Raw genomic sequence first — 10790 nt, forward strand, 5'->3', positions numbered from 1 at the left:
GTTGTTGTTGTTGCAGTAGCTTGTTGGACTGATGTGCTGGTTGTCGGTTGAGCAGAATGAAATGTTTGCAGACAGGCCGACAGGTGGAGCTCTGAGCGATGAAGCTTCTGTCAGGTTTCAGCCTTTGAACGTCTCAGACACATTTCAGAGGATCTTTAAAAGCTGAGTTCATGTGAGGACAAAGACACTCACCTGAGCTCAGGTGTCACGTGGTCGGTCACAACAAAACAGAAAGAAAAACTCTTGATTGCAAAACAACAACAAAATGCAAACAACAACAAACAGCACGGGGGGGTTTGTTTCTTTGTTGTTGCTTTGCAGTTTGTTGGTGGTTGTTTGATTTGTCTGACTTCACTTTGTCCTGCCGTGTGTTTGGTTTGTTGGTTCGTTTCTTTGCCGTGTTTTTGTTGTGTTCTTCAGAGTTGCTGTGACAGCTGTTAAAACACAGACTGTGATGTTTGTGAGCAGCAGCAGGTTGGTTTCACCGGATCAACATGTGAATCAGATGAAGCTTCTGTTTGTGTTTGGTTGAACCCTGATGTGCTAACAGCTGAACAGTTCTCACCCTGCAGCTCTGATTTATCTGCTTCACACCTGGTTCACACCAAGACGCCGCAGTAAAGACGTGGCGGGTCGAGCTGCGTCTCAGCTGTCAGAGTTTATCTAAGTGCAGCTTCTTGTGTTTCAGGCCGTCGTCCTGCTGCAGCCGACATGTCGGCGCTCAGAGCTGCAGCCGTCCTGCTGCTCAGCCTCATCGTGCCAACCTGCACAGGTGAAGGTAGGTCACATGATCACTCTGCACCAACCACACCTCAGTCTGCTGAGAGAAGATTAAGATTCCGAAAACACAAGTACAGCAGCTAAGTCATCGTTTAATAATCATGTTTCTGTGTTTTGTGAGTAAATATGAAGGTTTTAATGTTTGAGCATGAAGAGATGAGTCTGCACAGAAACATTACCGAGAACACTGATCAATAATCAATAATAACTAATCAGTGTTGTTGCTCCTCCACACAACTGATCAGAAATTTTAAAGGTAAAAAAATGAAAATACTCATGTTTCCTCGATCTCCAACCAATCAGAGAGCAGCAGACTCAAACAGCCAATCACAGAGCAGCGCACTCACCTGATCAAACATCTTGATCAGCATCTGATTCGGGATCAATGCAGTAACCGTGACGACAGCTGACGATGTAACCGCAGATTGTTCATCTGTTACTGAAAACACATCAGACTGTAAAGAAACAGCGTTGGAACGCGGTGATGAGGTCATGACCTGGTCATGATGGCGACCAGCTCGTGTTACGTGATCGTAACGGACATCCGACGTTTGGGGAACACAGTTTATTGTGGCTCCTCTAGCAGAACCTTGACAGTTAATTTGGACTCGGGGTGGTCCTTCTCGGTCATAAATCTCCCGCCGCTGTCCCGGCTGGATGCTGGGGGTCGTCACTGAGCGCGCTCAGAGGCGCTGGGCTGCTATTGTTCCTGCTAATCCGGGCTCGGCCAGCTGTCAGGTGTCTCTGTTGTCTGAGCTCTCAGATGACACTCAGCTCTTCCCAGCTGTTCTGCTGTCATCTGAAACTCGCCTGGCGTCCCTCAGCAGCACTTATTCACCCGATCAGGACTCTGGGTCTCGACGTGAAGGTTCCTCAGCGCTGCGTTTGTTCTGCAGCAGATTAAACCTTCAGGCTTCTGCTGGGTTCAGGTCTCAGCTGTCAGGAAGCGTCTCTGGCTCTGACCTCTGACCTCTGACAGCCGCTCGACACGTGGCTTCAGCTCGCCGTGATGTCAGAGCTGCTGTCGACCTTCAGACCGTTTGTTCCTCAGGATTCCCTTTGAAAACTATCCTGCTTCATTCCAGCCGACACTCGATCTTCACTTCACCTGCAGCCAGGCAGCGAACCTGAGAAGAGCTCTGATAGATTCTAATGAGCCGATGGGCAACAGCTAAAGCTGCTGCTGGTTCTTCTGTCTGGCCTCTGAAGGCAGCATTTAGTTTTAATCAAGCTGAATTAGCTTAGCATGAACACTGGAAACACAAGGAAGCAGGTAGCATGATGGGGCTAATTTAAGTCTTCTGTTTAACCCTCTGAACTCTGAGCGGTTTGTCTCACGTTCCTTCACTGAGGTTCATGTTTACCTGCATCAAAAAGTCCTGCAGCTCTGTGGAACCAGAACAACATGAAGACGGAGAGAGAACTCAGAGACGTCTTCTGTCAGCAGGACTCAGAACCATGGAGACCAGAGGCTTTAATCTAAATATAGTCATTTTTCAAAATGTAAAAACCAGGAGCCAACATGTCTCCAGATGTTAAACCCAAGAACTAATGTCGTCTGCAGATCCTGTAGATGTTTGACTATCACCATGTTCCAGCCTCTCCAGACTTCTCCTCTCTGCTCTGCTCATCAGCTGTAGAAAGATGTTCCACCATCATCTGTAGAAAGATGTTCCACCATCAGATGAATGTATCTCCACCAACTGGCTCCTCTGGTCTCTGGTTCTGATCCGTGCTGCATCTGATCCAGTAGGATGGATTCTCCTTCAGTCTCTCTGAGGAAACTCTGGCTGCAGTTCACCTGAAACTCTCTGAATGTTTCCTGTTGGTCACAGCTGAGTCAGAACCAGAGTCAATCAGAACCAGGAGGAATAAGGTTCTGGTTCTACAGGGTCAGAACAAGGAGGAGGAAGGTTCTGGTTCTACAGGATCTGGTGTAACTGTAACTCTGTAGAATGTTTAAATGAGACATGAAGAAAAAAAAGATTTTCATGATTTTAAGTTCAGATCTGGTTAATTTTCCTGAACTTCACACAGCTGACCTGAGGCTCCGCCCACACACCTGACTGTCTGGTTGAACAGAACTTTCAGATTCTTTAAGTCAGAACAAAACAAACTCGACTGATAAACAGTTATCGTCCTCAGATTGGATCGATACTGACAACCAATCACTGACCAGGTGATCAAACTGCAGGTTAGTCTTCACCTGTGAGATGTTCTGACCTTCTGTTGTCCCTGCAGGAGGAAACTGCAGCTGTGACATCAGCAACAGCCGCTGTGACGAGTTTGGAGTCTGCAGGTGAGATAATCAATCAATCAATCAATCAATGTATGTCTCCGCAGCAGCAGCAGACCTCAGTCTGTCTGTGTGCTTCAGACTCACCTGTTTACAGTGAGCTCACCTGTTGGGGGGACTCTAACCCTGTAGCCACACCTCCTTTGTGTCTCCCTCCTGTCTCCTGTACGTCTCTTTGCGTCCAGGTGTGACCCTGGGTGGGATGGCGAGCGTTGCGATCGCTGCGCTCTGACGCCTGGTTGCGTTCACGGTTCTTGCGAGCAGCCATGGCAGTGCACCTGTGCGTCTGGGTGGGCGGGGCGATTCTGCGATAAAGGTGAGACATCAGCCGATGCTTTACGTTCTGTTTGATGGAATCTTGAACTAAAACGTTAAATACACGTGTTGTTCAGATCTGAGCATCTGCTCACGGCAACAGCCGTGTCACAACGGCGCCACCTGTGTGATGGAGGACAGCGGTGACTTCAGCTGTCTGTGTCCTGAAGGGTTCCACGGTCCCACCTGCCAGAGGAGGACGGGCCCCTGTTACCTGAACAGGTGAGATCAATACCAGTCTGCCTCTTTTATTTCCCACCAAGGTCCAGATCTTAGAGCTTTATTATTTTTTTTTTATTTTAGAATCTGTTTCAGATTAATCTGTTGCTGCCTGCTAACTTAGCTGCTAGCCATTAGTGTAGCATTAGCCACTCTGAAAACAGCTAATGTCCTGATTTCTGATGCAGCCTCTCAGTGTTTGGTGCGTTCAGGTGAAACTGAGCAGTTGTGGAGGATTGTGGTGTTTATTAGAAGCTAGCTGCTAGCTGGAGCTGCTACAGTCTGCTAATGTGCTCGTCTGTCTCTCTGTGTAAACAATAGCTGCCAGTGATTGGCTGTCACTGTGAGGTGTAACCAATCAGATCCTGCTGTGGGTGGGTCTGAAACCACAGAGAGGAGCTGCATCACAGCCCAAGCAGAACATTGAACTTCTGTAATGATAATCGATCAGTGAAAATAATGATCCCAATACTCTGAGGACTGCAGAACACTGACCTCCATAACTGATCCCACACGTCAGCTGGTTCCTGTGGTTCTTGGCCTTCTGAGTTCAGCCCGATCACAGCTGTCTGCTGTCGGTTTCACTGCGGCCTCTTCTGTCTGCAGGTCTCCGTGTAAGAACGGTGGTCAGTGCGAGGACGGCGACGGCTTCGCGGCGGAGCTAACGTGTCGCTGCCTCGCCGGCTTCACAGGGCGGCGCTGTGAAACCGACGTGGACGACTGCACGATGAAGCCATGTGCTAACGGCGCCACCTGCCTGGATGGAGTGAATCGTTTCTCGTGCGTCTGTCCCGCCGGCTTCAGCGGACGCTTCTGCACCGTGAACTTGGATGACTGCGCCAGCCGGCCTTGCCTGAATGGCGGCCGCTGCCTCGACCGTGCCGGAGGCTTCCGCTGCGTCTGCCGGCCCAGCTTCACCGGCGCGGCCTGCGAGACGCCGCTGAGGGGCCGTGAGCCCGGCTGGACCACGCTGGGCTGGGACGGAGGTGGGACGAGCGAGAGGAGCGCCGCCCCGACCAGCAGCGGCGGAAACAGCAGTCGTCATGGAGACAGGCTGCTAAAGGTGACGGTGAGCGAGCGGCGCGGCGGCCTGTCGGAGCCGCAGCTCATCGTCCTGCTGGTGCTGGCGGCGGTGACGCTGGGCGCCGTGGTGCTGACCGCCGCCCTTGTGCTGCAAGGTCACTGCAGGAACTGTGGGCACGCCCCCTGCTGGACATCGCTGACATCATCACGGCGCAGCAGGCAGCGAGCGCAGGAGTGTCACATCAGCTTCCTGAACGCAGCAGAACCAGAGAAGAAGAAACTCAACGTCGTTTAGACTGACAAGCGTCCACCTGAACTGTGACATCATCAGACATTTATTCCTCAGCTACTTTACCCATAATGCCCCTCTGGCTCAGAGGGCTGTGCAGCTGAAACTGGACTTCATTATTCAGTAACGCATCGATCAACGTCCAGTCGTATCCTGATAACAAACATGTTTAAAGTGTTTCAGATTTAGTTTTAGGACATTAACAACCTCAAAGTGAAAACGTGATTTTTCACATTTGAAAGAACCTGATTGGACAGTTTCAGCAGTCACACCTGTGGCCTTAAGACACGCCCCCAGATGACATCACAGGAGTGTTTCCACTGTTCTGCTGATTTTTGCTTCTCGACTTGAGTTTTAAATGTTGTCATGTTTCCTTTTCTTTTAAGTTTACAATTTATATTTGAAAAAAAAAGTTTTTAAACAAATGAATCATAAAAGTTTAAATAAAATTCATAAAAAGTTAAATAATGTTACTACGGCTAACATTGCTTTAAAACATTTCAAAAACTTAGATAAAAGTCAAAGAATGGGTTAAAAAGGTTTTGGAGAATTCAAACTAAGCGTTTTTTCATTGTTCTTATTGCTGTTAGAGAAGCCCTCTGAGAACCTCCTCCAGCAGCTCATCTCCACCAGGCTCTGATCTCCAGCTGATGTTAAAGTCCTGATTCATTTATCTACACTGTTGGATTCATGGAGAAGCAGAACATAGCTTTAGCATTGAGTTAGCATTGATATCATTAATAACAAGCTGACAGAGTGATGGACGCTCGTTCTGGACTCTACAATATTTTGTTCACTGACGTTATTTCTGCAGCTGCTTACTGGCTTTAAGCTGTTCGCTAACGCTATGCTAGGTCGGCATAACTACAGCGATGTTATTGCTAACATAAACAGACGGGGAGTAGCTTAAGCTAGGTTAGCACAACTTTAGCAACGTAAATGAAAAGCCACGCATTGAAGCACACGTCAGTCGTCCTGACTCATGGCAAAGAGAGTTAAACTGAACCAGGAGACATGCTGAGTCATTGTTAATGTGAACCAGGAGACCTGCTGAGTCATTGTTAGTGTGAACCAGGAGACCTGCTGAGTCATTGTTAACGTCACTACGTGGTTCTGAACGTATCTGTGAGCAGCTCGGCTCAGCCCACTCCTGTGAGGCTGCCTGGCTGCAGCTTCCTCCTGCACTGCTGACAGCGGTGAGGACTGAGGACTGAATGGAGGCAGAGCTCCATCTAGTGGACAAATGGTGCAACGACAGCGTTCTGTGTGACTGTAACACTGAACAGCACTGACTGTTTTATGAGAAAATAAGCAGACAGTAAGCCAGGACATCAGCAAAAGTTAATCATCTGTTCATTGTGCCACTATCAACATTTCATGAAAATTTCATGAAAATCTGTTCATAACTTTTTGAGCTATCTTGCTAACAAACAAACAAACAAACAAACAAACAGACAAACCCTGGCTAAATCAGAACCTCCTTGGTGGAGGTAATAATAATAAATAAAAGAAAATATAAATAATTAAAAGTAAAAACAACAAAACAGTTAAAAAGTCAAAGAACTTAATTTAAATATAAAATGAAAATAAGTTTTAAAGCATGTTGAAGAAAAAATAGTTGAAAAAATAAATAGGGAAAAAATAACTACAACAAAAGGTAAACACATTTTTAAAAATTCAAGTAAAAAATTATATAATTAGGGGGAAAAAACAAAAAAACTAAATGCATTGAATCTTGAACCAAGAGAATTAAACTAAAAAGCTAAAATACTATAAAAGAAATTTTTGTTTGTTCATAAAATAATGTTTTTTCTTTTTTTGTTTTTAAAGAAAAAAATGAAATGTTGTTTTTGTCTTTCTGGGTTCCTCGACGACTCTAAAAACGAATCTACACACAGTAAAGTGAAGTATGAACATTTTGTGCAGTGACTGTATTTGTATATATGGATGGTTATTTATATGTAAATAAAAGTTATCAGCAGAGAAACTGTCAAACTTCTTCATCACATTCAGATAATAAAGTGAAACCAGAAGATTAAACATGAAGGAAGTTTTACTTTAAATCACAGCAGCTTCTCTGGTTTTCTGTGTTGAGTTCAAATAAAAAACTGATTCTGATTTGCAACAGATCATGTGACTGTAACACCAGCAGTGAAGGACCAATCAGAGCCTCCGTTCTTACAAAGCTGTAAACAGTTTTATTATTGTGACATCAGAGCAGCAGAACCAATCAACAGCGCCAAAAGTACATTCATCAGAAACACCTGTGCGGTCACCTGGTGCTACATCAAACCATGCTGCGCGGTGATTGGCTGCGAGCCGTCAGGTGGGAGGTGCAGAGACAAACATTCAAACCAATCAGTGACAGGCAGCGGGTGTTTGTGGGGGGGAGGGGGTCACATCTCAGTCTCAGCCAATAAGCTCTCACCTAGACCTGATGTCAGCAAGACCGTCTGGGGGGCGGAGTCTGTGGGTCAAAGAACGACATGTTTAGGTGACATCATCAGATCAGCTGCAGGTCGACGTCCTCGAAGGAACAAACTCCCTGAACACGAAAGGTTCATTTAACCCTCTGAACCCAAAACCTGCAGCAGGACTCTGAATAAAAAACACTAAAATTATACATTTATTAGCCAGAAAGGGAAAAAGACAAAAAAGATTCTTCTGCGCTTAAACTCTTTGATGGTCCTTGAACGCATCACGTGAGACCAAATTTGAACTCAAAATCCTGAAATTTCATCAGTCGCTTTATTTTCCGCGTCACACCATCACTTACCATCTGCTATAACCAGATTAATCAGATCCTGTAGAATCAGAACCTTCCTCCTCCTGGTTCTGATTGACTCTGGTTCTGACTCAGCTGTGACCAACAGGAAACATTCAGAGTTTCAGGTGAACTGCAGCCAGAGTTTTCTCACAGAGACTGAAGGAGAATCCACCCTACTGGATCAATGAATAGATGCAGCACGGATCAGAACCAGAGGCCAGAGGAGTCAGTTGGTGGAGATACATTCATCTGATGGTGGAACATCTTTCTACAGCCGATGTTCTCTCTCCTTCATGTTGTTCTGGTTCCATAGAGCTGTGGGATTTTATATTCAGTGAAAAATGATCCACAGTGAAAAAAAATGAGACAAACGGCTGCTTGAAGTTCAGAGGGTTAAACAGCAGATATGCCATCCTCGTCAGACTAGCTGCTTCTGTTTGTTTTCCAGTGTTTATGCTAAGCTAAGCTATGCTAGGATAAGCTAAGTGCACAAACATGAGAGCTGAATTGTTCCTCTGAGGAAATCGAGCTAATAGCTGATTTGAAAATGTTTGAAATGAACATGAACTCTGATGAACCAGAAGCTTCTGTGTTTCCTCTGTGATCCATCTTGAAGCTTTAGTCACACAAATTGACAAATTATCATGACAAAGCTGCACCGTGATGAGGTTCAGGTTGGCTGGTCTGGACCAGGTGTCACCGGACAGAACCCCAAACTGACCTCCACATCAAGTCCAACAGGTCCGACCCACAGAGTCCCTTCATCAGTTCAATCAGAAAACTGTCTGACAGAAAGCAACGGCTTAAAAATGAACAACCTGAACTAAAAGTTTTGTTTGATGAACAAGATCCCAGCGTCTCCTCCTTGGACCAGAACCAGCTGATCATATCTCCAAGGACTGATGGACTTGATGTGGGGGAGCATGGAGGTTGGTTTGAGGCTCTGACCAGTGATACCTGGTCCTAACCAGCCAACCTGAACCTCATCACAGTGCGGCTTCGTCCTGGTTGTCCTCCGTGTTCCTCTAGGATTTACTGAATTTCTATTGAAGATGTTCTGGTCTGATGTCAAAGTTCAGGATTTGGTCGATCAAAGCCTTTCTTAATGGATCCGTATCAGCTTTAATTTCAGTCTGACCTTCAGCTTACATCTGCTGTCACACAAGAGCCATATAAAGAGAGCACAGTTTGTGGCAGGATGCTAATTTGGAGTATTTTTATTAATAAATGCACTGCTATCAATCAGTAATTCCAGCGCTGTTTTGGGCTGACCTGGACCCAGTTTGACTACCTGTTGGAGAGGATCGGTACCAGGATATCCCTCCAGGATACTAACTACAGGCGCTTGCTGAGATAGAGCCATATTTTTTCCTCATCACATACAACAACACGGACGAGCAGCCGCCAGCAGGAGGACGCTGACCACAGCGACCAGGAGCCAGCGGAGGTTTATCCTGCTAACAATAGCGAGCAGCTCGGCTCGTTAGCTGGCTAAGTTGAAGAGCAGCATTCTGGTGTGTGAACTGGAGCAGAGGAACAGCCCGTCTGCTGAGCTCTGACATCTGCCCTGGACAGTAATATAACTGCTTATCTCCTGGGGTGAGTAAATCAATCAGTATTCACAGTGTAGTTGTAAAAAAACGAATGAATCACCAGAGAATCTCAGCGCTGATTGGCCATCGCAGCACGAAAGATTGTTAAAGGTAAGATTTTTCAACTTGTGGGTTTGATGAGGTGAGATTGTGCCACCAGACATCAAATTGTGTTCACTCACTATTTCACATTGACTTCACATGTAAAACATGCCTACAAATGACTTCACTCACAGCTGGTATGAACTCAACACTCATGACTTCTAGTTGGAGGTCATCAACCTCCACATTGGTCTCTGTCATGGTGCCAGTTGCTGCTAAACTCCCACAATGCTCTCTGCTGCCAACATGAACTGTAGTCCGATTGATGCCTCCTCTGGTCTCTACAGGATTAAACAGTAAGAGGCTCCACCTGGTGGAACAACCAGGTACTGCAGCTGATCTATGGTACATTTACTGACATCATGGAGAGAACACAGGTTTTCTCCATCTGCTGGAGCCTCAGAACATCCTACCCTCTACCACAACATCTACCCTCTAACCCTACATCTACCCTCTAACACAACATCTACCCTCTAACACAACATCTACCCTCTGACCCTACATCTACCCTCTAACCCTACATCTACCCTCTAACACAACATCTACCCTCTAACACAACATCTACCCTCTGACCCTACATCTGCCCTCTAACTCTATATTTCATTTATTTACGTCTGTATATTTATTTATTGTTTGTTGACATTTAATTGATAAAGTGGTTAAATTAAAAGTAATCCATTTACTGATGGTCTTGATCAATCAATGATCAATAATTATTTATATCAAGTGATTTTCTGATGATGAAAGGAGAACTGAGAACCAGAATCAGATTTTTAGACCACAGAGGAACCACAGATAAAGAAGAGTGGAGATACTGAGTACTATTGATTAAATATTGATCATCATGAACAGGAGTATTTGTTATTACCGACATAAATACCAGTTTAACCAGTTTCACACTGAGAATATACAGAACACAAACCTCCTACTGTCACTGAGGACACCTAAACACACCACAGAGGACAGAACCAGAACTGGACTGGGTTAACTGAGACTAAACCAGGTCCAGTATAACTGGTGTGATATCCCATTACAGTAACACCTGTTTATTTAACTGTACCAGTAGAACCTGTGTGATAAACTGTAAAAGTTACCCATTTACTGAGTCCCGATTGGTTCTGTGCAGTCTGAACTGGTCCTACAGAGTTCTAAGGGACCAGTATGAAGAGTAAATTGGACCAGTCTGGGGGTGAGGACAGTCTGGGGGTGAGGACAGTCTCAGGATGAGGACAGTCTGGGGGTGAGGACAGTCTCGGGATGAGGACAGTCTCAGGATGAGGACAGTCTGGGGGTGAGGACAGTCTGGGGATGAGGACAGTCTGCGGGTGAGGACAGTCTCAGGATGAGGACAGTCTGGGGGTGAGGACAGTCTGGGGATGAGGACAGTTTGGGGGTGAGGACAGTCTC

The 10790-nt window shown here is 45.9% G+C and overlaps 2 protein-coding genes and 1 long non-coding RNA gene across 3 annotated transcripts in view; 1 reads left to right on the forward strand and 2 right to left on the reverse strand.

Moving 5' to 3' along the window:
• The window catches only part of LOC103369560 (uncharacterized), a 14419-nt gene extending 9507 nt beyond the window's left edge, over positions 1–4912 (reverse strand). The window contains exon 1 of the long non-coding RNA XR_520843.1: positions 4900–4912. This is a non-coding gene — a long non-coding RNA (uncharacterized LOC103369560). The remainder of the gene's footprint in view (positions 1–4899) is intronic.
• dlk2 (delta-like 2 homolog (Drosophila)) overlaps positions 1–5796 on the forward strand; it is an 8441-nt gene extending 2645 nt beyond the window's left edge. The window contains exons 2-6 of the mRNA XM_008298307.1: positions 689–778; positions 3022–3079; positions 3262–3392; positions 3469–3613; positions 4217–5796. Coding sequence (XP_008296529.1) covers positions 712–778; positions 3022–3079; positions 3262–3392; positions 3469–3613; positions 4217–4928 — 1113 coding nt within the window. The 5' untranslated portion in view covers positions 689–711 and the 3' untranslated portion in view covers positions 4929–5796. The remainder of the gene's footprint in view (positions 1–688; positions 779–3021; positions 3080–3261; positions 3393–3468; positions 3614–4216) is intronic.
• A 1301-nt stretch (positions 5797–7097) lies between these two features.
• Positions 7098–10790, reverse strand: part of lrrc73 (leucine rich repeat containing 73) — a 7720-nt gene continuing 4027 nt past the window's right edge. The window contains exon 6 of the mRNA XM_008298308.1: positions 7098–7389. Within this exon, the coding sequence (XP_008296530.1) occupies positions 7319–7389 (71 nt within the window). The 3' untranslated portion in view covers positions 7098–7318. The remainder of the gene's footprint in view (positions 7390–10790) is intronic.

Source organism: Stegastes partitus, unplaced genomic scaffold (genome assembly GCF_000690725.1).
Source record: "Stegastes partitus isolate 25-593 unplaced genomic scaffold, Stegastes_partitus-1.0.2 Scaffold1304, whole genome shotgun sequence".
In the NCBI taxonomy this organism is placed as follows: Eukaryota; Metazoa; Chordata; class Actinopteri; family Pomacentridae; genus Stegastes; species Stegastes partitus.